At 45.5% G+C, this 27,059-nt stretch overlaps 1 protein-coding gene across 1 annotated transcript; it reads right to left on the reverse strand.

The window, feature by feature from the left end:
• Positions 1-1,088: 1,088 nt before the first annotated feature.
• Positions 1,089-26,668, reverse strand: shc3 (SHC (Src homology 2 domain containing) transforming protein 3). The gene is made up of 13 exons (XM_056290991.1): positions 26,018-26,668; positions 15,169-15,239; positions 12,958-13,021; positions 11,399-11,518; positions 10,595-10,648; positions 8,255-8,306; positions 7,966-8,095; positions 6,857-7,010; positions 6,130-6,223; positions 5,751-5,879; positions 5,688-5,717; positions 1,956-2,293; positions 1,089-1,214 (listed from the first exon to the last, which is right to left on the reverse strand). The coding sequence occupies exons 1-13, from the start codon at positions 26,666-26,668 to the stop codon at positions 1,089-1,091; spliced, it is 2,013 nt and encodes a 670-aa protein (XP_056146966.1).
• Between the last annotated feature and the right edge of the window lie 391 nt (positions 26,669-27,059).

Genomic DNA, 27,059 nt, shown 5'->3' on the forward strand with positions numbered 1-27,059 from the left:
TCTAAAGTTCCAATTGTGCTACGTATTCGTGATCATTCATCAAATAAACTTTAAAAATCTCACAATAAAGCCGGAAAATGGTCATTAAGGAAGTGAGAATATCCATTGCGTGACTCAAGCTCCAAAAAAAAAAATATTATTACTGACTACACAGCTAGTGAAAAGAAGAAGATTCCAGAGTAAACCAATTCAGAAAAAAAAGAAAATCATTTGAAAAGCATAAGTATTATACAGTGTGAGCATACACAAGCACCTCTTCCAGAAAAAAAAGGGCATCAAGGTCTACGAACAATGTCCACAATAACGGCTGAATTTCCAAGTCATGCGACTGCGGTGACACAAGAGAATACTTCATTTAAAAAAAAAAAGGAAGAAAAGTAATTGTTCTTTAAAGCCATCGACAGCAGTATGAAGGATGCCTGTTGCCGCCCTAACACCTCGACTACTGCAAAGCAAAACACGCTCGCGTCTACTCCCCCATAAAAGGCCTCCCCAATACAGTGGCTCTTAGTCGCGCGCGCCATTGGCGAGATTTAAATGATCATTTCCCCCAAAATAGTTCAATATAAACACCATTTGTTTTCCAAACAATTTTGTGTTCGCAAACTCTTAGCCAACAGTACCAGTAGAAATGTGGTTGTGCTTGACAGACAAAACTAAATTTTTGGGTTTTTTTTATCTTAAAATACTCTTTTTTTTAACCACCTCTTTGAGGTTTGATTTGCGCTTCATCTAAACTACAAGAAGAGTTGTCACTTTTTTTTAATGTTTAAAACACCAAATCATCATATTATGTCCAAATGCACCTATATATCTTCTCAAAAATATAGCATTTCAGTCATCACACAAAATAATAACAGTTCTATAAATCATCTTTTATCTTAAACGAATCTCTCGTCTTCATGGTTCTCCGGTGCCTCCTGTGAAATAACCACAGGCCATTTTTTTTTACCCCCAAAAACATTTCAGCACGTGAAGCCTTTAAACTATAACACATCTTATTTACTGTATGTTTCATCTTCAAGTTTCAGGATGGTGGGAGAGACCTTTGAGGGTCTCCTGTTTCCCATCAGGCATTGCAAGCATCACTATTTTCTTCCTACTGGCTGGATGAGACACAGTTCACTTCCAGCAGACACGATTGGCAGATTGTTCTCACGATGATGTCCAATAAGGTGGCTAATGCTGTCAAATATGTGATCTTTTGTCCTTACCTTTGAAAAGAGAAATAGAAGTAATTAGTTTCAGAATAGAGGCCTCATGAGAAGCATACTTCAACAGAGGGTTATAATTTCTTGCAAACTGATGAACATCTTAAAAAAAGTAACCTCTTTAAACAATCATTGTATGGCTTTCACTTCACCGGTACGCATTCACAAAAGTTATTATTTACTACTTTCCCCTCTCTTATGCCGCCATTTCCTTTTTCTTTCTTTCTTTTTTTCCCCTTTTTTTAGCGTGGACATTTTACCCCTTTTCCTCCCCAATTGTACTTGGCCAGTTACTCTATTTTCCAAGCCGTCCCAGTCGCTGTCCCCCCCCCCCCCGCCGATCCGGGGAGGGAAGCAGACTACCACATGCCTCCTCCGATACACGTGGAGTCGCCAGCCGCTTCTTTTCACCTGACAGTGAGGAGTTTCGCCAGGGGGACATAGCGCGTGGAAGGATCACGCTATTCCCCCCTGTCCCCCCGCCCCTCCCGAGCAGGCGCCCCGACCGACCAGAGGAGGCGCTAGTGAAGCGACCAGGACACATCCGGCTTCCCACCCGCAGTCACGGCTAGTTGTGTCTGTAGGGACGCCCAACCAAGCTGAAGGTAACACGGGGATTCGAAGAGGTGATCCCCGTGTTGGTAGGCAACGGAACAGACCGCAAAGGACGCCATTATCCTGTCATTTCTATAAAGTATCGCCCAGCCACCACCCACTTTGCATGTTGTCTTATCCCTCTCTCACCGTGCCCTCGGGGTCCACCAGCAGCAGGTGTTTGGCAAGTCCATTGTGCATGCCTGTCAGTACATAGGACCCAGGGTTGGTGGTACTCTTGCGAACCAGGAAATCCCCGTCTTCTCTCAGAAGTTTTTCAGCATCACGACGGCTCATTTCACCATGGTACCAAGTCTGTCCCTCTAGTTCTTCCTGTGACCAGAAGGCCACCGAGCGGACTAGAAGAGGGCTGGAGTTATCCACGGACGCTGCCTTGTGGAGACCAATTGGCTGGGTCTGGGTTTGGCTCTTTGACTGGAGTTGGCCTTGGGGATGAGACTGAGACTGGATGGCATCCTCGAAGGGCTCTAGTATAGGTGAGGGTTGGACCAAAATTATGAATTATGAGAGGAAGTGTACCTTCAGTGGATTCTACAATGTTTAGCCGAATATCGTAACTGTGAAGGAATTTCTGAGGAACAGAGAAATTGTGTAATTTGGAAAAAATTAATAAAGATTTCATTTGAATTTTTTGAGTTGTTAATTTTGTATTCTAGAACCCTACAGCTGGCCAGTGAAAACATTTATTGGTTTGACTGACCTTTGACCCAATCGCTTTGATGAATGATAAAATTACAACCTTAATTTCTAACAATTAACCAGAACCTAATAGTTTCACCTCTTGGTAAATATCATCCTATTATTATGATTGCTGTAATAAGTAGATAAACCCTACTGCTACACAAGTTTATACCGACAGAAATTACAAAAAGGCGAATAAACTCTTAACAAAACCCTGCAATTCAAAAGCAATGATATTCACAAAAGGAAGGAAATAAAAAAAAACAGAACAAAGAAAAAAACATGTCTTTTTGGTCTATTTGTTATTGCTTTTGTTTTAATAAGTGGTTAAAGGCATAGTTCTTTTAGTCCCTTTCACACTTGAAAGTCCAAACCAAGGTCTGAACCAGAGTCTGGTTCTGGTGCTTTCACATCTGTTATTTTATAGTCATTAGGTTCAGGACTTTTGCTTTCATACCAGCGGACCTTGACTTGAACTTTTGGCTCGTTGTTGCCGCCAGGTGCGCTCGCTGTTGCTAGGTGTTACTGTTTGTGTTTGTTTTATCACTTCCTATAATTGATCCGAAAGTCCGAACCTTTGATTTCACATTAGACATTCATAACCCTTGGTCTGAACCGAGATTACCTCCTGAGCTTGGACCAAAGACCGAGTCTTTGATCCCTGTACCCTGGTCCAAGAGGTTTCACACCTGGCAATCTGGTTCGGACTTTTCTGGAAAGTCTGAAAGTCCGGACTAAACAACATAAGTGTGAAAGGCCATGGCCCTGAAGGTCAAAACACAACGTTTCAGAAAATACGGACAAAAGACAACATTTCACAAAACACAACATTCCACAAAACACAACATTTCTCAAAACACAACATTTCACAAAACACAGCATTTCACAAAACACATTTCACAGAACACAACATTTCACAAAACAAAACATTCCACAAAACACAACATTTTACAGAACACAACATTTCACAAAACGCAGCGGCATGTCAGCTTGCGGATAAGGTGGGACAACGCTTCTGGTTTGTGATTGGACAGAAAGCTCCTGGCGACAGGTTTGTGTCTAGCTGGTAACAGTAGATTCGCGAACCTCTCACGGGATTTTTAGCCTAACCCCTAACCTTAACCTTACCCTAACCTAATGCTCGCGAGGCGCCACTAAGTGCGCATATAAGGGAGTGTACGAGTTTCGTAAATCTAGAGTAACCATCTCGACAAGAGCTGGCGGCAGTTCAATGTCATTTCCTGTTTCTATTATGTACTACTCTCAGCAGTGTCCTTGCATGAATTTTAATCCGACTTTGAAAGAATGGAAGAGGAGACTGAAATCATTAAAAGAAGGACATTCAGATGATGCAACTGAAAGGATGGAAGAGGAGATTGAAATCATAAGGGAACATTTTAACAAAGGATATTCATCTGATGTAATCCTCGATATGCTTTCAACATATGAAAAAGAGTCCCGTGGAACCCTGAAAGCATGCTTGAATGAAGAAGGACTGAGGAAATGGGGCGGCTACTCTTCAACAAACACCAGAAGGGCTACTAACTGTGTGGACCTGGGCAGATGTTTGGATACAGAACTACGTGGTTCACTTTTTCTTTATTTTTTATTTAGTTCTGATTTTTCCCTTTTTCTCCCATTTTAGTGGCCAATCGATCCCTATTTTAGTTCAAACACCCACCCTCGTGCTGCATGCGTTCGCCAACCGCATCTCTCCGGCCGGCAGTCTCGAAGGAGACGCCTCCCCTCTTCCGTGACAAGGCGACTCCAGGCCGAACCACTGCTTTTTCCGACACACACAGAGACGCATTCATGTGACGAACACAAGCCAACCCCGCCCCCCTCCCGAAGACAGCGCTGCCAATTATTGCTGCTTCATCGAGTCCGGCCATAGCCGGATCTGACGAGACTGGGGCGCGAACCCCGGTCCCCAGTGGAAAACTGCATCGACACAAAGCCGATGCTTAGACCGCTACACTACTGCGGACTATGGGGTTAACTTTAAAGTAGAAACATGGCCTCTCCCTTTTAACACAGAGGCCATGTTTCTGCTTTAAAGTCAACCACATAGTTCTGTATCCAAACATCTGTCCAGGTCCACAGCCCCGTGGGGAAATTCATGCTCTGTCGTTTTTTCTGAAATGTTGTGTTTTTTAAAATGTTGTGTGTGTGTTTTTTTAATTGTTGTGTTTTCTGAAATGTGTTGACCATCAGGGCCATCATAAAAGATTATGTAAGCACACTAGCTTCACAAATAAGGACGTAATCCAGAATACAATCACATCCATTCCCATGATCGACTTTTGTTGTCAGTCATGGCATCCTGTCAACGAGTAACTCCTTGACAAAGAGGAAGTCCGGCTACCACCTGTAAGCAAAAGGATTTCATTAGATTTCATCTAAGGGAACAAGAACTGCACTCAAGGAAGGGTGTTTAGAGAGATGTCAGGGGACCAACTGTGTTTGACTAACCGAGGACCTGTGAACTTTATTAATTTGTCAAAGAGGATGGAAGATGAGACTTCATGAAAAATGACGATGAGTGACAATTAATGTTCTTCACTCCTCCTCTTACCACCCTAAAGCCCTACCTAGCTCTACTTTATTGATTTGTTGAGACACCAAGTTTTCCCACTCTTATTTTAAACAGCAGTTTCGCCAGTTGTTTGTTTGTTTTTTTTGTTTTTTTTTTGGATCAGATTATTTTCCCCTTTTTCTCCCCAATTGTACCTGTCCAATTACCCCACTCTGCCGAGCCGTCCCGGTCTCTGCTCCACCCCCTGCGGACTACCACATGCCTCCTCCAATACATGTGGAGTCGCCAGCTGTTTCTTTTCCCCTGACAGTGAGGAGTTTCGCCAGGGAGATGTAGCGCATTTTCCTCCCCCCCGAACAGGCGCCCCGATCGACCAGACGAGGCGCTAGTGCAGCGACCAGGACACATACCCACATTTGGCTTTCCATTCGCAGGTACGGCCAATTGTGTCAGTAGGGCCGCCCGACCAAGCCGCAGGTAACACGGGGTTTCGAACCGGCGATCCCCGTGTTGGTAGGCAAGGGATAGACCACTATGCTACCCGGACGCCCCTACCCTTTGACATTGACAATGACTGTCATCAAACACACTATGCTGTGTTTTTAGCTGTGCTATTGGAAACCATTAATCCAACAAGGACTTACTCATGTCAAAAAGGTCCTTCTGGGGACTATCTTTGGCTGGGCCTGATATGCCCTCCATCACACTTTCCGTCTCTCCCTGAAGTGCTGCACGCATGTGGGCATCAATCTGTTGGGTGTTGACATATGCGGGCATATCTCCAGTATTTGTTGCCTGAATTTTACCCTCAGGTAGACTGCATATATCAGTGGACCCTGGACATTTGGGAAAACAATTAAAATCAGGAAAAAAAAAATCACAAAAATAATCACTTATTGCTGAGAATCCCTCACACACACTAAAATTGCACATATCTTATGGACTTGATTGATGCCTAACCCACCAATAAAAGGGATCCAAATAATTAAGTCAAGTCAGTTTTATTTTTACAGCCCAATATCACAAATTACAAATTTGTCTCAGGGGGCTTTACAGTAATACAGCATCCTGCCCTCAGACCCTTACCTTGTTGCATTAGTATTGGCTTCCGCTCGTCCCCCCAGCTCTCTCCACAGTGCCGTCCCTGGTAGTATGTCTGGTCTACCAAGCCAGGGCCCATCTAGTTACATACAAAGATATATATACTTAGCACAAAAAGTAAGGAAATTTGTGTTTGGTAGATTATTTATTTGTTGTAACAATGCTTCTTGGCAATAAATCTTACACTGTTGGAAAGCCTGTTTATTTCCCTTTTAAATGGTGCCACATTTGTAAGGAACATGCATTTGTGGGATGAGCAGCAGAGCTGAGTATGTGGGTTGCGCCCATGAAAAATTTGCCAAATCTTTTCTGCCAATGCCAAACAGCTTATTTTGCTGTTGCTATTGACTCTTGTTTTGAGCTTCTGGTACCCCAGGTGCTGCCAATCAGGTGCCTGATATAAGATTTATTTCCAAGAAGCATTGTTACAACAAAGAAATAAAAGAAATAATCTACCAAACACACATTTCCTTACTTTTTGTGCTAAGTTTATATATTTTTTTTTGTTTTGTTTTGTTTTAGTATAAAAGCACAACAATACATAACACATTTCGATTTTTAACGAATCAGAAGACTGAGATTTTTCACTATCCATATAAAGTATTATGGCCACTATCAAAGTATACAATGCAGCAAAAAGTCAGACTTTCTCATGAAAAAAATCTGTTTTGATGTGTTCCTGAGATGGTAGTCTAGATGAGTTTGATGGTACCTGGCCTCCATCTGGTGCTGTGCTCTGACTGGTCAGCCTGGTGTCGATGAAGCCTCCGGGGGGAGGCATCTTGCCGGGGATATTGTTGTAGTAGGGGTGTTCTGCTAGCTCTTCTTCTTCCTCTGTCCATGGAAACTCCTCCATGTTTAATACCCTGAGGAAATATTAAAGGGACATTTCACCAATGGTTTTGTGTATGTGCAATAGGTGGTGATGTGTAATGTGTTGGACTGAAGCAACAAAGTCCTCACTGTTTACTATATTAGTAGTATGCAGTATTGGTATATAATATATACTATTAGTATCCCCACTGACTGCAGGTATCCCTTGTTTATAAGGGTGGGTTTACCTGCAGTCAGTTGACTGAAGAGGCCACTTAGATTAGGGATGAAACATATCTGATGAAATCTATCTGTCAATAAATGTTGTGTCCAGATGAGCTTTTAGTGAGACCAGATATGTTGTATGGTCTGGAGACAGTGGTACTGACCAAAAGACAGGGGGCGGAGCTGGAGGGGGCAGAGTTGAAGATGTTAAGATTCTCTTTGGGAGTGATGAGGATAGACAGGATTACGAATGATTATATTAGAGGGACAGGTCAGGTTGGACAGTTTGAAGACAAAGCAAGAGAGGCAAGATTGAGATGGTTTGGACATGTGTGGAGGAGAGATGCTGGGTATATTGGGAGAAGGATGCTGAATATGGAGCTGCCAGGGAAGAGGAAAAGAGGCAGGCCAAAGAGGAGGTTTATGGATGTGGTGAGGGAGGGCATGTAGGTGGTTGGTGTGAAAGAAGAAGATGCAGAGGACAGGAAGAAATGGAAACGGGTGATGCACTGTGGCGACCCCTAACGGAAGCAGCCAAAAGTAGCAGTAGTAGTAGCATTAGTAGTAGTAGTAGCAGTAGTAGTAGCAGTAGTAGTAGTAGTAGTTGATCTCATGAAAGCAGGTATCCTTCCCCGTTCAAGCAAACAAAATTGGTTATCTGTGTAGCCCCACATCAGTGCACATATGAGACACTGGCTCTTTGTGAGTCTCTGTATACATGCACATGTGTTTGTGTGCATGAATTTGTTCTTTATGTGTGTTTTTACGTGTTTTACCCCTCACCTGTCATGTGTGCAGGAGAGCTTGCTTGAAGGGCATTGCAGATATTGTTGGAAGCGTAGGTCAAAGGCCTGACCGATGGTACTGATGACATCTTGAGCCAGCCCATCAGAGCACTCCAGGATATGACAAGCTGAGGAGGGGAGAAGCCACGAATGAAACACGACTTGAAAACATGTAGCACGTTTCACTGAGAGCACATTGTATGTTATTAACAAAACAAAAGTTTGGTCATTTGAGACATGCAAGGAATAATGTGTAAAGCAAAAATAAAAGAGGAGGAAATACCAACCTCTTCGATTAACTGGGTCCTTTGCAACGTAGGCAACATAATCTGTTGTATCCTAAGAAAGACACAACAAAACCTAAGAGAAAAGCGATCTGGTAGAGCCATTCAATATCTGCATTTTCGTTGTCTTTGGATGTGGATACATATATGTCATTATCAGAGGATGTAAAAATAATTATTAGCTTTATACATCTTATATATACATACTATATATATAGTGTGTTTTTTTCCGAAACCGTCAATGGTGTTGTGAGGGCTCGACAAATGAGGAGCGGAATATCAACACGGATACAGGAAAAAAGATTTTAATACATTGCAGTACAGGCCTGTTTTATATATATATATATATATATATATATATATATATATATACACTACCGTTCAAAAGTTTGGGATCACATTGAAATGTCCATATTTTTGAAGGAAAAGCACTGTACTTTTCAATGAAGATAACTTTAAACTAGTCTTAACTTTAAAGAAATACACTCTATACATTGCTAATGTGGTAAATGACTATTCTAGCTGCAAATGTCTGGTTTTTGGTGCAATATCTACATAGGTGTATAGAGGCCCATTTCAAGCAACTATCACTCCAGTGTTCTAATGGTACAATGTGTTTGCTCATTGGCTCAGAAGGCTATTTGATGATTAGAAAACCCTTGTGCAATCATGTTCACACATCTGAAAACAGTTTAGCTTGTTACAGAAGCTACAAAACTGACCTTCCTTTGAGCAGATTGAGTTTCTGGAGCATCACATTTGTGGGGTCAATTAAACGCTCAAAATGGCCAGAAAAAGAGAACTTTCATCTGAAACTCGACAGTCTATTCTTGTTCTTAGAAATGAAGGCTATTCCATGCGAGAAATTGCTAAGAAATTGAAGATTTCCTACACCGGTGTGTACTACTCCCTTCAGAGGACAGCACAAACAGGCTCTAACCAGAGTAGAAAAAGAAGTGGGAGGCCGCGTTGCACAACTGAGCAAGAAGATAAGTACATTAGAGTCTCTAGTTTGAGAAACAGACGCCTCACCGGTCCCCAACTGGCATCTTCATTAAATAGTACCCGCAAAACACCAGTGTCAACATCTACAGTGAAGAGGCGGCTGCGGGATTCTGGGCTTCAGGGCAGAATGGCAAAGAAAAAGCCATATCTGAGACTGACCAATAAAAGAAAAAGATTAAGATGGGCAAAAGAACACAGACATTGGACAGAGGAAGACTGGAAAAAAGTGTTGTGGACGGATGAATCCAAGTTTGAGGTGTTTGGATCACAAAGAAGAACGTTTGTGAGACGCAGAACAAATGAAAAGATGCTGGAAGAATGCCTGACGCCATCTGTTAAGCATGGTGGAGGTAATGTGATGGTCTGGGGTTGCTTTGGTGCTGGTAAGGTGGGAGATTTGTACAGGGTAAAAGGGATTCTGAATAAGGAAGGCTATCACTCCATTTTGCAACGCCATGCCATACCCAGTGGACAGCGCTTGATTGGAGCCAATTTCATCCTACAACAGGACAATGACCCTAAACACACCTCCAAATTGTGCAAGAACTATTTAGAGCAGAAGCAGGCAGCTGGTATTCTATCGGTAATGGAGTGGCCAGCGCAGTCACCAGATCTGAACCCCATTGAGCTGTTGTGGGAGCAGCTTGACCGTATGGTATGCAAGAAGTGCCCATCCAACCAATCCAACTTGTGGGAGCTGCTTCTGGAAGCGTGGGGTGCAATTTCTCCAGATTACCTCAACAAATTAACAGCTAGAATGCCAAAGGTCTGCAATGCTGTAATTGCTGCAAATGGAGGATTCTTTGACGAAAGCAAAGTTTGATGTAAAAAAACTCTTATTTCAAATACAAATCATTATTTCTAACCTTGTCAATGTCTTGACTCTATTTTCTATTCATTTCACAACATATGGTGGTGAATAAGTGTGACTTTTCATGGAAAACACAAAATTGTTTGGGTGATCCCAAACTTTTGAACGGTAGTGTATATATGTATATATACACACACACACACACACACACACACATATATATATATATACATACATACACAGGCATACATACATACATACATACATACATACATACATACATACATACATACATACATACATACATACATACATTCATACACACACACACACACACACACACAGGCATACATACATGCATACATACATACATACATACATACATACATACATACATACATACATACATACATACATATTCTAATGCAAGCTTCAAATATCATATATATATATATATATACACATATACATATGATTTGAAGCATGCATTAGAATAGCAGGAATGTAGTGGCTAACGAATTACTTACAGGGTCTCCACCTGATGCAAAGGAGATGGACTGCATATGATGGTTGGCTATGATCTGTCAGGAGCAAGACATGTCAGGCAGATGTGTATTAATTAGGCGATGCTGTCTCATACTTACATGCAAACATATGCATTCCTGCATACATTCATGCAACATATGGAATAAAATAAATATATTAGGGACAATCTATATGTGTTCATATTTGGTTCACTGATTCTACTTTAACTGCTAATGCGACAATTATAACTATTTTTGTTTTTTGTTTTGTGGATTTTCCTCCCTTTTTCTCCCCAATTGTACCCGGCCAATTACCCCACTCTTCCGAGCTGTCCCCGGTCGCTGCTCCACCCCCTCTGCTGATCCGGGGATGGCTGCAGACTAACACATGCCTCCTCTGACACATATGGAGTCGCCAGCCGCTTCTTTTCACCTGACAGTGAAGAGTTTCACCAGGGGGACGTAGAGCATGGGAGGATCTCGCTATTCCCCCCAGCCCGCCCCCCCCCCCCCCCCCCGAACAGGCGCCCCAACCGACCAGAGGAGGCACTAGTGCAGCGACCAGGACACATACCCATATTCGGCTTCCCACTCGCAGATACAGCCAATTGTATCTGTAGGGACGCCCAACCAAGCCAGAAGTAACACAGGGTCTCGAACCAGCGATGCTCGTGTTGGCAGGCAAGGAATAGACCACTACGCTATCCAGATGCCCCCAATTACAACTATTTAACTAGAACTTGTAACATAGGACTATAGGAGTAGTCTACAGAATTTCATAATAACATATAGAGGCTGCAAACAGACCTGTTTTGAGTCAGGGGTCATCAGGTTGAGGCTACTGGTGGATATGTTGAGGTTGATGGACATGCCAGCAAACTGCAGGTTGCTCTTCCCTAGTATACTGGACAGGGCTTTAGAAGGTGGCTGTCAAATTGAGAAGATGAGAGAGCCGTGTTACAACTTGATGTAACAAATAATAAAAGTCTCAATTTCAGACTGTGTCTACCGAATAACCACGAGGCAACCAGAATCAGAATCAGAAACTATTTATTGTCATCTCAGTCACTTTTTTTTTGTCAATAGGTTCATTTATTATAGTTTGAAAAAAAAAGCTATTTCATTGACTATTTGGGAACTGTGATGTTTAGGATACCATCCATTATCCAAGCCGCTTATCCAAATTCAGGTCGCGGGATGCTGGAGCCTATCCCAGTAGTCACTGGGCGGCAGGCGGAGAGACACCCTGGAGAGGCCGCAAGTCCATCACAGGGCCCACACACAGACACACATTCACACCTAGGGACAATTTAGTATGGCCGATTCACCTGACCTACATGTCTGGACTGTGGGAGGAAACCGGAGCACCCGGAGGAAACCCACGCAGACATGGGGAGAACATGCAAACTCCACAGAGGACGACCCGGGACGACCCCCAAGGTTGGACAACCTCGAGGCTCGAACCCAGGACCCTCTTGCTGTGAGGTGACTGTGCTAACCACTGGCCCACCATGCCACTCATTGTTTATTATACATAGGTCTGATACCCACACGCACAAATGTATGTTTATTATCATCACCAGAGGACATAATACTGACAAAATAGCATCATTCTTCAGCCTATCTTGTATTTGTACTGAAAGAGGAACCAATCATGGATTTTGTATTAGGTAGTATTTCAGTGGTGTTTAAACAAGCAGCAGAAAGCACAGCAATACTTCATGTCACACCCCACATTAAGCAGAGTCTCCTCACACACACAAGACAAGCGCGCACACACACACACACACACACACACACACACACACACACATACACACACTAGCTCAACCTCCTGATCACAGATATTCTGCACTACATGAGTCACTAAGCGCTGCATGCGATGTGCAACGCATCGTGGGTTGGAGCTACACCCACGCACATACAGTATAGTCCCATACCTCTCCCTCTCTTCAGTCCTCCTCAGCTTAATCTCTCGCTTCCATATGTACATCCATTCTCTGGCATCATTTCACCAATCATTTATATCTGTTTTTTTCTTTGTTCTTATCCTTTTAGCTATCTTTCCATCTCTCCTCCTCAATCTACATGTTGCAGACTGAATATGCCATGCTACATATGATCACAGGTATTTTACATATAGATATCTAGAGTGGTGGAGAGAAGGAGGCGGTGAATATACCCCACTTTCCCTTTCAGTCTGAACCCTATTCCTCCAACCCCCCCCCTCTTTTTATCTTTTTCATGTGGGGATGTACATTTTCTACTGTTCATTTTCTCCAAATGTTGCTGTGTGGATATCACTATTTAGCCTACCCTTGCTACCTCCTTCTTACCATCTCCCCCTCCCTCTACATCCAGTGTACCTTTTTCTTTCGCAGCGCTCCTTTGGTCCCTGGAACAGCCTCACACACCAAGCTAATAGCTTCCCTGTTGGGAGGAAGAGAGAAAGGTAGGGAAGGTGACAACAATGGGCAGTAGCAAACCCTAAATCCCCATAGCAACAGTGATATTCATTCCTCGTCTATTTATGCTTTAACGCTACGGGTTGCTTCAATGGGCATGAAAACTCCACAGCCAAAAGAGGCCTCTTTCAAGATGGAATCAAACAGGTGGGCTAAAGTGCTGTTGCCGGGCGGATTATACAATTGCGTTGTACCGCTAGAAACCATGCACCTTTGGCAGACGTGTTATAGATATAACAAAGCAAAAGGCAAGCATGACTTAAAATATTTATCTTTTTAGATATTTTTTTTATCTATTCTATGTGAATTTTTTTGTGCACAACAGTAAGTTCTTTTAGAAAGACAATCTAATAATAACAATAGCATGAGACTAAGCTCTCTCTCTTTCTCTCCCTCCATCCCTCCCTCCCTTCCTCTCTCTCTCGCGCTCTCTCTCTCTCTCTCTCTCTCTCTCTCTCTCTCTCTCTCTCTCTCTCTCTCTCTCTCTCTGTGGATAATTAGTACACAACAGTAAGTTCTTTTCGAAAGACAAAATCTAATAATAACAATAGCATAGACTAATCTTTCTCTCCCTCCCCCTCTCTCTCCATCCCCCCTCTCCCTCTCCCTCTCTCTCTCTCTCTCTCTCTCTCCCTCCCTCTCTCCTGCAGAGAGAGTGCACTAACATTGCTGTTTAGCCAAGCTAACCTACCTCTGATGTAAACCCTGGACTGACTCCAGGAATTCAAGCAGAAAAGTGGATGTGACACAAACTGATTCACTGTTGGCCTTTGCCTCTGTACAGTGGTAATCAATATACTCAATACTATATACATAGAAGCAAAAAGCAAACCATGAAACCTAATTTTAGTATTATCATTAACATTGTTATAATCATTGTAGAGGTATTAGTGGTAGAAGTAGTACCAGCAGCAGCAGCAGTAGTAGTAGTAATATTAGTTGTAGTGGTGCTAAGGTTATCACAGTAGATGGAATTTGGTTTGAAAACAGGCGAGAATCTAAGTGTCCAGACCAAGAGGACACAAAAGTCAAAGCGACAAAGGCGAACTGTAAAATGAAATCCCAGAGGAGGTGCTAGTGAAGCGACCAGGACACATATCCACATCCGGCTTCCCACCCGCAGACACAGCCAGTTGTGTCTGTAAGGGTCGCCCGACCAAGCCGGAGGTAACACAGGGATTCGAACCGCCGATCCCCATATTGGTAGGCAACAGAATAGACCGCTATGCTACCCAGACGCCTTGTAACATGAAATCTTAAGAAGTACGGGAATGTTGTAGTAGTTGGCCAGTCCCACCATATATGAATGCAAATATGACACCAGTTAAGTGTGAAAGAGTGAAAGCATAAAAGCATGAAGCCAACAACCTTGGCTCTTATTTGGGTTTTATGTTTCGTTAACTCAACTATGGCAGTGTTTTCTTGGGATGCTACCAGCATAGACCAAGACAGCTGACCCTTGCATTAATGCATTTCTGATAATTAGTGGATTTTAAAGTGATAGGCCTAACTATCTTGGAGCATTCATACCCACAATACTACCACAATGTAATTTTTGGTAGGAGGGAAACAGGAAATAGTAATAAAATGGGGTTCAGGTTGCCCCTGCAGGAACTCAGTTTACTTATTGTTATAGACTATGCTTTTTGTGGTAATAATATTTGACTGGATAAGTGAATACCTGAAATACAATTGAACAGAACTAATATCTGGCTAGCATTTGCTCTGAAATGTGTTCACAATAATCTATACAAACACTTAGCTCACTAGTACCATTCACACCAGGTGGTGCTGTATTGATATTTCTTACGTTTTCAATGCTCATATTTTTCAGAGGAATGTTAAATATTACTTCCTAATGAAGCATTAAATACTTGATCAGTGACAGTAGATTTCTGTAATATATTCAAAAGACTTTTTTTCTTTTGCAAAGGATTTCATAAGGTGTATCTCATTTGTATAAGAAAAACATTTGTATGTCTGATACTGCTTTTTAATGGCTCTCTACCACTCTAGGTAAGGTATTATTTGTAAAGGTATAAAACTGAATTCTTATAATAGTGAAACTCCATCAAGTCCTACACTGTCCTGGTCCTAAAAATGTGAACATACCTTGTTATTTGTGACCTGGTGGTGAAATCTAGGGACCTCATTGACCGAAGGACTTCTATGCAGCCTAGATACTGGAAAACAGAAAATTGAAAACACACAAGACTCATATTAAGTGATGTTAAGATCAATGCCAATATTTGTATATTCCTGTTAATATCTCATCACAAAATGCGATCATGTGAAATTGCTCCACATCTAGTCTCAGATCAAATCCTTTCAGGAGTTGGTTTCCATTTCCTTTAACGAGTCATACTACTCCCAGGTGTCTATCGGGTTTCTCAGGCTGTCGATATCTTGAAGTTGTGCAAAACAGAAATCCAAGAGAAATTGCACATTGAACATAATCAATTAAGGTAAGAATAACTGCAGATTATTTTATAATTTAATCAGTAACCTTGCAAATACACTTGTATGAAATCACTTACTTGGTAGTCTCATCATGATATCACTTTGTTTTATTTATTTATTTTTATTAAATTGTTCCCCCCCTTTTTTTTCCCCCCCAATCACCCAACTCTTCCGAGCCGTCCCGGTTGCTGCTCCACCCCCTCTGCCGATCCAGGGAGGGCTGCTGACTACTACATGCCTCCTCCAATACATTTGGAGTCACCAGCCGCTTCTTTTCACCTGACGGTCAGGAGTTTTGCCATGGGGACGTAGTGCGTGGGAGGATCACGCTATTCCCCCCTCTCCCCTGAACAGGCACCCCAACCGACCAGAAGAGTCGCTAGTGCAGCGACCAGGACACATACCCACATCTGGCTTCCCACTCGCAGACACGGCCAATTGTGTCTGTAGTGGCGCCCAACCAAGCCGGAGGTAATGTGGGGATTTGAACATGCGATCCCCGTGTTGGTAGGCAACGGAATAGACCGCCACGCCACCCGGACGCCCTGTCTCATCATGATTTTAATGAATCATATGATATTCTATCTCTTAGTTGGGGCCTGCTGTGGAGGCATACAGCAGATCAAGGTCTGCAAATGTCTTGTGTTCGATATTCAACCGGCTGGAAAGAGCTTCAGAACTCCGGCAGCTTGAGAGAAACTGCATTAGTCGTCATGTCCATGAAGAGCTGTCTCTGGAAACGTCCAGCAGACAAACGTTGGGGGTCACCAGTGTGGAAGTTGCGAGAAAACAGAGACGAACAACTTCTATCTTTGACTACACCAATGCGTGTGTCGTTTATTTTCCTTTTAACAACCCCGCCTGAACAACATGGAGCTGCGTTACCATGGCTACACCCTGAGCCCTTAAAGTGACCACGTCAATTTAATACAAACAAGATATGGTGAATTATGTCCCTAAGTCCACTACCTATATATTAAAGTTGTAGTCTACAACTGTAATTTAAAGATACATATTACAGTGAATACTTCAGTGTACTGTCTGGTGTTTTGTACTGTAAACATTACAGACAGTTCTTTAAACATCAACATAAGTTGCTATAAAAATATCTCAACTATAGTACATATTCTTAGATATTCCATTTTAAAACGTATATTCAGTGTGTTTAACGAGGGCAAACCATTACATCTTTGTTTGTGCAAACACAATTGGCTAATAAAACAGATTTTAATTAATTTCTGATAAACAGGATGTGGCGTTAAATATTTATAACAACAGGAAGTATTTCAACACTTACCTTCAACACAATGCAACAACACAATGCAGTACACCATTACATCTCTCACTCAAACACCAGCCACTCCCAGAGTCACAGAGAGAATGATTACCATGGTTACTGTAGTATACATGGCAACTCATGAAATTGAATGAGTTCATTTTTATGAACGTAAAGCCTTTGCAAGATTTCTAAACAGAACAGTCACACCAACATATTGTGGCAAGCTGGTGTGAAAGAAGGAGGCAAGAGGCAGAGATCTCATTTTAATAGCAGCTCCTGTGTCCCATACATCACATGACCCCGGGAGTGCTCTTTTATTTTGCCCCCAAATGGTTGCCGAACAATGGTTCCCCCCCCAGGTCACTATTAAAAACATGTCTTAGTCACGGTCCTAGAGTCAGTCAGTCAGTGAAATGGTTGTCTACCCATTCCAAGTCGAACCCCCAAACAAACAACCAAAATAACCAAAACATGAACACTAAAACAACAATTTGAACATGAAGCTCAACAACAGAATCCCCTGAGCTCCCCCAGGGCAGATCTGCTGATAGTCAACCTGCCCTCTCCAGTCACTACATAGCCCCCACCTGAGGAAGTCACTTGTCCTCAGTGGCCCCATCACCCAGTACATAGCCCCTCAAATGTTCAGGGTGCTGTCACTGGCGAACAGCCAGCCTGGGGCTCACAGGAAGTGCAACTGGGGGAGAGCCACACTGATCGGCGCATAGGGTGCTACTGTCGACCCCAGCCCCATCAACAGGCTAAGCAAAGGGGCTATATGGGGAGAGGCAGTCCTGGTGCAGCACCACCATGCGCACCCGGTGCACCACCTCAGACAGCCGACCCATGACCTCACTGGGCCCAGTGGCTGTGAAGTTTGGGGGAAATCCCCTTCTTGTGAATGGGACAATACACCCATACCTTGTCCCCTCGCACAAAGGTCTACCCAAGGCAAGATATGTCATAGGCCCTCTTCTGCCGCACTTTGGAGTTGGCCTGGGCCCAGCAGGGGTAGTCATGGACCACCTGCAGGCGACCACTCAGTCTCCGGAGGTAGTCCATTTCTTTCCCCCCAGCAATTTCAGGCTGGGACAGGGCCTCAAACAATAAGTCCACCAGTGTCCAGAGCTCCCGCCTAGGTGGTCCCAGTCCTGCTGATGTTGGCTAGTTAGGATGGCAAGCTGGGTGGCCAGGGTGCGGTTGAACCGCTCCACCAGCCTATCACCTTGAGGATGGAGAAGTGTCATCCTCATCTTTTTCAACCCAGTTGACTGGCAGACCTCACTGAAGATGTGCGACTCAAATTTCTGCCCCTGGTCACTGTGGAGCTTGGTGGAAGTGGGCAAACATCTCCTCCACCAGCGTCTCTTCTGTTACGGCCATGAGTGTGTCCGTGTCCGTATAGTTTTTTGTTGCCTTCTGTATCTAACCCTCACTCTCATTCTACATTCAGGTACCCGCCAGGTGCTCCTCATCACCTAATCAACCATCAACCAATCAACCAATTTCCATCAGCTGTGCAGTCTACTATTTAAACCCCCACATGTCTTCCGTTCTCTGGCCAACTAGTTTAGTTTGTGTGTGATTGTAGTTAGTGTTCTGTAGCTACCTTGTGTTGATGTCTTTGTCTCTCTAGCTACTTTGTGTTTGTAAAGTCTGGCCCGTTTTCAGTTAAGTTTTGCATTGTTTCAATCTGGAGTATTTTGAGTTATGTTTAGCCTTTAGTTTGCTTAGTTCTTTTGAGCAAGGGGATCAAGGTAAGATGCCCATGCACATACACCCCATCACGTAGCTTACCTCCTGTTATACACACTCGGTTATGAGTGGTTGCCACTCTCTGTATTTAGGTTTGGTGCTTTTGAGCACTGTCAAGGGGGGGGGTTACTTTTATTAGTAGTTTGTTATTTTGGCAACCGTTTGGTTCCCTTGTCCTGTCATGGTGTTTAAGTTAATAAATATTTATATTTTATTATAGTTAAACACGTTTACCTGTCTGACTGTTTTGCACTCTCACCTCACTGTTACCCAGTGCACTAGTTGTTGTCCCTCACCAGACCGAGGGATGTAACAAATGGGGGCTCGTCCGGTGTATTAGCGGCTTTGGTCTGGCAAGTTGCTATTTCCTGTAGTGTGCTGTGTTAGTGTTAGATTTTGGGTGGTGTTCAGTGTTGCATTAGTGTTAGCAGGTGTTGTTGTTGTGTTCTTGGTTTGGTGGTGGGTATGGCTGTGGCTGTTGGTCCACTCCCTTCGTCCTCTGCCATGATGTTGGTCCTGGTGGCGGAGCTTCGTGCATAAGCGGACGAGCTCCGCTAAGCTGTCAGCTAAGCTGTTGCGGTTCGATCCCGAGTCCCCTGTGTTGCACTCGTCATGGGTGCTGATGGCCGCCTGAGAGGCAGGCTCAGTAAATATTTGTGGGGTGGGATTTGTGGCAGAGAGACAGGAGGGGAGTTACAGATGGTAGACCTTTGGAGCTGAGTGCGGGGCGTGTGTGCTCTCAACCTCCACCAGCTGGTCCATGCTAGCACACCTTGTGTTGTGGCCTTTGGGTTAGGCTTATGTAGTAGTCCCGCACTTCTCCCACTCTAGCTTAAGTCACACTAGTGACTGTGAGTGAGCTTTTTTTAGTTAGGTCACGAGTCGTAGCTGGTTCACCTGCGGGTCGAGCGCAGCTGCGTTATTTGGTGTGGGTCGCCACAGGAATGACTATTTTGTGTGTGGTAAACCATTGTTTGTGGGTTTTAGTTTTTGTGGGGGGAGGGGGGGTTGGTAACAAGCCTGTAGAGGCTTTTTTTATATAGGTGGGGGTGTTACGGCCACGAGTGTGTCCGTGTCCGTATAGTTGTTTTGTGTTGCCTTCTGTATCCAAACCTCACTCTCACTCTACATTCAGGTATCCGCCAGGTGCTCCTCATCACCTAATCAACCAGTCAACCAATAAACCAATTTCCATCAGCTGTGCAGTCTACTATTTAAACCCCCACGTGTTCAGTTCCCCGGCCAACTAGTTTAGTTTGTGTGTTGTTTTAGGTAGTGTGGTGTAGCTACCTTGTGTTGATGTCTTTGTCTCTGTAGCTATTTTGTGTTTGTAAAGTCTGGCCCGTTTTCAGTTAAGTTTTGCATTGTTTCAATCTGGAGTATTTTGAATTATGTTTAGCCTTTAGTTTGTGTAGTTCTTTTGGGCAAGGGGATCAAGGTAAGATGCCCATGCGCATACACCCCATCACGTAGCTTACCTCTGTTATACACACTAGGTTAGGAGCGGTTGCCGCCCTCTGTATTTAAGTTTGGTGCTTTTGAGCACTGTCAAGGGGGAGGGGGGGGTTACTTTTATTAGTAGTTTGTTATTTTGGCAACCGTTCGGTTCCCTTGCCCTGTCATGGTGTTTAAGTTAATAAATATTTATATGTTATTATATTTATACACGTTTACCTGTCTCACTGTGTTGCAACCTCACCTCACTGTTACCCAGTGCACTAGTTGTTGTCCCTCACCAGATGTAACAGTGGCGCTCTGATCCAGCACCACATATGCCTCTGGTCACTTTGTGAGGTAGTCCATGGGCACAAAGACGTAGCGGTTGCAGGAGTCAGTGATGGGGAAAGGCCCAAGAATGTTCCCCTCTACTCTATCCATTGGGCCCCCCACCAAGTACTGTGCAGTGGGGCATGGGCACGCTGGGTCAGTCCCTTCTGGGCAGAGTCACAGCACTGCACATGCAGCTCCACGTCTCGTCAACAGCCAGGCCAGTAGAACCAACCCCAGAAGTGGTGGAGGGTCTTGGCGTTCCTGTAGTGCCCCACCTCCACCGAGCCATGGACCATCTGAAGAACCTGGGGATGGCACACACGGGGCACCAACAGCTGCAATAGGTCGCTCCCTCATCCGGGAGCTTGCCACCTCCAGTGCGCCAACCCGTCATGGAGCTCAAAGTTACCCCATTGACAGTGGTGGGTCCTTACCTCGGGTCCCAGCACTGAGACCTCTGTCCACTCAGGGCACCTCCCCATCTCCAACCAGCCCTTCACCAGCACCAGGGTCATGTCTGCCTCCTACTGCTGCCTCAGTTACTGCGTTGCCAGTGGGAACCTCCTCTAGTCGTTGCTGGTGGTCTGGATGGCTGCCACCGTCAGCGTCATCTGGCCCCATTCCATTTGCCGCTGGCAGTAGCGTCACTCCAATGCTGTACAGGGGTGCTGGGAGACCCTGTCAGTGTTGCCATGATGTTGCCCCACCCAATGCTGGATTTCAAAGTCATATCCTTGAAGGGCCTCCAGCCATTGGGCCATCTGGCCTTTAGGGTTCTTAAAGTTCAGGAGTCAGGTAACTGAGGCATGGTCGGTGCGGATGAGGAAGTGGCTGCCGTGCAAATATGGTGGGAAGTGTTGTACTACTAGAGCCACTGCCAGCAGCTTGCGTTGGTTGTCACAGTAGTTCTTATCCGCCCCACTCAGGGTTCGAATGAAGTAGGCCATGGCACGCTCCCCATCTCCTCCTTGCTGGGGAAGGACAGCTCAGATCCCCACATTGCTGGCATCAGAGTCCACAATAAAGGACTGTTGGGCATTGGGGTAGGCCAAGACTGGGACTTCGGAGAGAGCTGCCTTGATTCGTGTGAAGGCTGCAGCACAGGCATCATCCCAATCAAATGGCCAGCACTTGTTGGTCAAGCTGTGGATTGGACTAGTGATGATGGCACATGAAAGAGCAGGAGTATGATGCCAGGCCCAGGAAACTTCACAGCTCACTGATGTTAGTAGGGGTTCAACAGTCTCGGACGGCAGCCACTTTAGCTGGGTCAGTGGCTATGCCACGCTCATTGACTACATGGCCCGGGAACTTTGTATCCCTTGTCAGCAGGTGACACATGACAGAGTTCAGCCGCAGCCTGGCCTAACAGATATTAGCGAGGACCTCACGCAGGTTAGACAAGGCTCTGTCGAAGTTGTTGACATGTACCAGCAGGTCGTTGAGATACACAATGCAATGACTCCGGTTTTTGTCCATCAGCACCCTCTTCATCCGCTGCTGGAATGTAGCCGATGCGTTGCAGAGCCCGAACGGCATGACGCGGAACTGCCACAGACCCTGCCAAATGGTGAAGGTGGTCTTCGGTCTCGCATCGGGGGTCAGCTGCACCTGCCAGTAGCAGCTATGCAAGTTGAGGGAGCTCAATCAGCTGGACCCCACAATGTGGTCGAGGGCATCATCGATTCGAGGGAGCATGTACCAGTCCTTTTTTGTGATGGCGTTAAAGTGTCAATAGTCTACACAGAACCACCAGCTGCCGTCCTTCTTCCTCACCAAGATGGCCAGAGTTGCCCACGGACTGTCGGAGAGCTCAATCACCCCAGCAGCAGCCATCTCACGGATTTGTCCTCTGCCACCTGTCCACCAGTCGCGTATGGTTAAGTCATCTCAGCGGAGGGTAGGACGGCAGGCTCAGCGGTCAGGGCTGAGCCAGGTTGGGGTGGGCGTGCTGGTGGGCAGCTTGGATGGTGGTTTGGGCTGCTTGGACGAAGACTCACGGGGGCTCTGTGCCTGCTGGGCAGTGTCTGCTTGGCGAATGGCTTGTTGGTCTTTGGGTCTGTTCTTCTCCAGACCAGACTGGAGTGCCACATTCTTCATGGTGAGGGTTGCCCCTGACACATCAACACGGTCTCCCCCATGGGTCAGCAGGTCCAGGCTGATAATGCATGGGTTCCAGATGCTGGCGAGCCAGAACTCGTGTACCAGCTCCTGGTCTCCAGCCTGGACTCGCAGTGACTTCTTCCCTCTCATGCAAGCCTTCTCACCTGTCACCGTCATGAGCTGGGTGTTTGTTGGTGACCATTCCACTGATAATGGGCCGGTAGTGCCCGGGAAGATGCCAGGTCGCACCAGGGAAATGGAAGACCCCGTGTCTACCAGGGCCCGGCAGGATTGACCGTCAAGTTGGCAGTCCAAATACTATCCTTTGGTGTGATCTAGGTGGCCAACCAGCGTGCATCGGCCTTGAAGGGAGACTAGAGACTGGAGTGGTGGTCTCTTCACTAGACTACTCCCCCATCATTTCCCGCCAACTGTGTGCTGGCTTCCGGTGTTGGTGCTGGGCAGTCGCGGGCTATGTGACCATGCTTATCACACCGGTAGCAGCGGTCAGTCGGTTGGGGTGGATGTCACCTGGATGTTGGAGACCATTGCCGAGACTGCTGTGGTAGAAGCTGGACTTGGTAGACCTCATCTGCCTCCTCCTCCTCCCCCTGATGTGTGGTCAGAAGGCAGGGTTTTCTGCTGGTTAGGCTGCATGGAGAGTACCACCTCGGCCCATTCAGCTTCGCAGAGAGCACCATTGAGGGACTGGGGCATGGCAACATGAACATGCTGGCGACACCACTCTGGCGGGAGCCCCCACAGGAAAGTGTGGAGGGTTATCTCCTCTTGGGTGGCTGCATTGAACTGCAGGTAACTGTGTTGGGTGTGTATCTGCAGTAAAAGCAACCAGGCTTTCTCTCTTCCTGGCCTCTAGGGGGCGAAGGAGCCACGGTACACTGCAACCATCAGGGTGGGCTGGAAAACTTCCATCTCTGGTGGCCTCCGTCTTTTGCCATGCCAGATTTTCCAAGCGCCAATGGGTCTGCTCGATGGCCCGCTCTAGTCTCTGGGTCTCTCTCTCCATTTTTCAACGAGATCTGACACCAATGTGGCAAGCTGGCATGAAAGAAGGAGGCAAGAGGCAGAGATCTCGTTTTAATGGCAGATCCCGTGTCCCGTACACCGCATGACCCTGTGAGTGCTCTTTTATTTTGCCCCGAAAACAGTTGCCGAACAATGGCTTTCCCCCCCGAGGTCACAATAAAAAACAAGTCTTAGTCACAGTCCTACATTCAATCAGCCAGTAAAATGGTCGTCTACCCCTATCCGAGTCGAGCATGAACACTGAAACAACAATTTGAACACGAACGTTAACAGTCCCAGAATCCCTTGCGCTCCTCCAGCGCATATCTGCGCGATAGTCAGAGTGACAGCCCTCTCCGGTCACTATAGGGTACTTTATGCAAACATGTTTTTTTTTTTACAAATTTATTTCTGATTTTTCCCTTTTTTCTCCCAATTTAGTGGCCAATCGATCCCTATTTTAATTCAAACACCCACCCTCGTACTGCATGCGTTCGCCAACTGCATCTCTCCAGCCGGCAGTATCGAAGAAGACCGCCTCCCCACTTTCGTGACAAGGCGACTCCAGGCCGAACCACTGTTTTTTCCGACACACGCAGAGACGCATTCACGTGACGAACACAAGCCGACTCCGCCCCCCTCCCGAAAACAGCGTTGCCAATGATTGCTGCTTCATCGAGTCCGGCCATAGTCGGATCTGACGAGACGGGGGCGCGAACCCCCGTCCCTAGTGGGGAACTGCATCAACACAAAGCCGATGCTTAGACCGCTACACCACCGCGGACCCCTATGCAAACATGTTTAACTAAATATTTCACATACTTAATGTGACTGAAGAAGATGAATAATAGCCTTGTATTGCTAATCTAACTAAAAAAAACAAAAAAAAAACAGCACACATTTACAATACTGAAAACACTGTTTTAACTAAAATGTCCTATGCAAAATCAAAGCAAACTATAAATTACAACATAAAAACTAAAGTTTGCGTTTAATTTCACACAAATGACACAGCTACCGTGGACTACAGAGTGAGTGTAAACAGTGTCATTGTCTATCAGCATCTCTTTAGAGTAATGGTGCGTGATGTGTAAGGGGCGAGCACATGACACTAATTAAAAGCGCTGTGTGGTGAATTGCAGATTAAGCTCAATACATATAGTCAGTGGTCAGACTACAAAAAAAAAAACTAGGGTATGGGAGCTCAGAGACTGAATCCCCACCCCCACCACCACCCCACCCCACCCCACCCCACCCCACGCTGTGCATGCTTTCAACAGCATCGACTGGACAAATAAACACTCTCTGAACCAATGCGGCTAATGGAATCTCACGCAAGGTAAAAATATCTTGGCCTTTGTTGTGTCAAGGTGCAATATTTGTGGTTTGACCATGTGTGAAGGAGCTGTGTGTGTGTGTGTGTGTGTGTGTGTGTGTGTGTGTGTGTGTGTGTGTGTGTGTGTGTTTTATATGCCTGAAGAGGTCACTCAGTTGAGTGATGAAACGTATCTGTCAATGAACGTTGTGTCCAGATGAACTGACTCAACCTCCTCTGACACAGTTAACCTGATGTTGGTACAACCCCACACAGCATGAACCATTCCAATCAAACACAGCACTTCCTCAGTATGTGCACTGAATGTACTGTTAAAAGAAAAATAAAGCATATTCCCGTAAGGATTTTTTTTTCAAGTTATTATTATTTATGTTTTAATGAGAATGGGTCCCATTTTTTTCTTTCATTCATTCCACGTGAATGAACCTTGGCCTAGCATCCTCCCTCTTCATGCCTATAGTGACTCATTGGTGGAGTGACGACTCTCTCAGCTCCCATAGTCGTGTGCCAGCATGTGCTCTTTTAAATGATGTAAGCTTGTTAGTAACTACTCTCATCAAAATCGACAAAATTATCACTGATCACTTTTCATTAGTTACGAGATAACGAGACAAATAATGTATGTTTTCTATTCTTATTGTTTTATTGAAAGCAAAACACCCCGCTGGCTCATAAGGCAGTGCCATGGTTACTAAAAGCATGAAGCAGTAGCATTCAGTGCATACAACAATACAGATACAGCGTACAAACTGGACTGTTTACTTTCTGAAAATGTCACCCACTGTTGCATCTTGGTCGCTGTGCTTTTGTCTTGCGATTAAAGGCTTTGCCTCTGTTTTTCTCCAATGACGACCTTCTCTGTTTACTAAATTATTCAATGTATTTTTTTTCCTGGTCTCTTCTTTTCACCCAGCCCCCTTCTGCAGCCTACCAACCTACACCCACACAGGGGCATGTGATGGTGTGATGTGCTACTGAAGCCACATTGTCTCTGATTTACCCCCCCCCACACACCCCTGCAGCTAGCTCAGCTGTGGTCATTGAAAGAAAAGGGGAATGGGGGAATGACTCAATTACAGAAAGATAGAGGGTGTTAAAAGGATATGATGGGGAAAGGACAAGGGGAGAGAGAGAGAGAGAGAGAGAGAGAGAGAGAGAGAGAGAGAGAGAGAGAGAGAGAGAGAGAGAGAGAGAGAGAGAGAGAGAGAGAGAGAGAAGCAGAAGCCACCAACCTTTACAATATATGTCACTCCAGGGCCAGAGATCTTCTCATTCGAGTGCAGCCAACCTCTGGAGGGTTTGTTCACCAGTCCACCTCCTCCTCCTGGGTTCCAGTCCTCTCCGCTGGGCTGATGCTCTTCCAGCCGGCTCTTCTTGTTCATACTGCTTGCTGACTCCAGCTGGGAGGAAGGGGCACCAACGGAGGCTGAGCTACACAATGAGCTGCCCACACTGGAGGCTGCTGCTGCCGCCACAGCCACTGACACACTGGGGCCAGGGCTACCAGAGGTACTGGATCCTGAGCCCCCACTCCCCTGCAGCTTAGACACAGCCAGGTCCTTGACAGCTGAGGGCAGACCTTTGATGCCCAACAAGCTGCCCGAGTTGCTGAATTTCAGGTTAGACACTTTGTTGATGAGCGTGCACAGGGTGGTGCCTCCATCCTCCAGGTGGTCGGAGCTGTGGCTGGTGGTGGTGCTGGAAGCGGTGGTGGTGGTGGTGGAAGAAGAGGGGTGGATCTCGGTCGAGGGGGCGTAAGATGTCTCGGCAGCAGGTTGGGGGGCGGCCGAGACCTTAGGGTTCATTGACAGGCCTTGGAGTAGCTCATCAACCGATGTTACTGACTCATTCCTGAAGCGGTTGTATTTGGTACGGTGAAGCATACCCTTCTCTCTCTGGCACTCTCCTCCTCTCCACCGACAGACGCACAGCCTGCCTTTTTCACAAGCGTACCGGCAGACGTGGCTCAGCCATGCTGATTACCCTCTCCTGGAACATAGCAGCGGCGGTACAGGCAGAAAGGCCTTGCAGCAATTACAGGCCACCTGACTGTAATTTTCTCTATTGATGTTATAGTGGCGGTTGCGTTGATCTGTTGCCTCTGCTGTCACCAGTGCCCACTCTGCCTTCAGTAAAATCCGAGGCTCCAATCCAATTTGCCAGAGAAAAATGAAAAGAAACAACCCATGGAAAACACAATATAGAGGGAAAGGAGGGAGAGAGGGTGGGAAAAAAGGGTCTCTAGAAAGCTGCTAGCTTTGAGGTGCAGATTGT

The sequence above is a fragment of the Lampris incognitus genome, chromosome 12, assembly GCF_029633865.1.
Source record: "Lampris incognitus isolate fLamInc1 chromosome 12, fLamInc1.hap2, whole genome shotgun sequence".
Taxonomy (NCBI): Eukaryota; Metazoa; Chordata; class Actinopteri; order Lampriformes; family Lampridae; genus Lampris; species Lampris incognitus.

What these genes read in the sequence shown, in the direction of transcription:
- shc3 (XM_056290991.1), bottom strand. Translation starts at nt 26,668, where the DNA reads ATGCTTCACCGTACCAAATACAACCGCTTCAGGAATGAGTCAGTAACA. An exon ending in GGACCCAGTTAATCGAAGAG is followed by an intron (nt 8,096 to 8,254) that starts GTTGGTATTTCC and finishes TCCCCTCCTCAG; the next exon opens with CTTGTCATATCCTGGAGTGC. An exon ending in CAGCACCAGATGGAGGCCAG is followed by an intron (nt 6,224 to 6,856) that starts GTACCATCAAAC and finishes GTATGTAACTAG; the next exon opens with ATGGGCCCTGGCTTGGTAGA.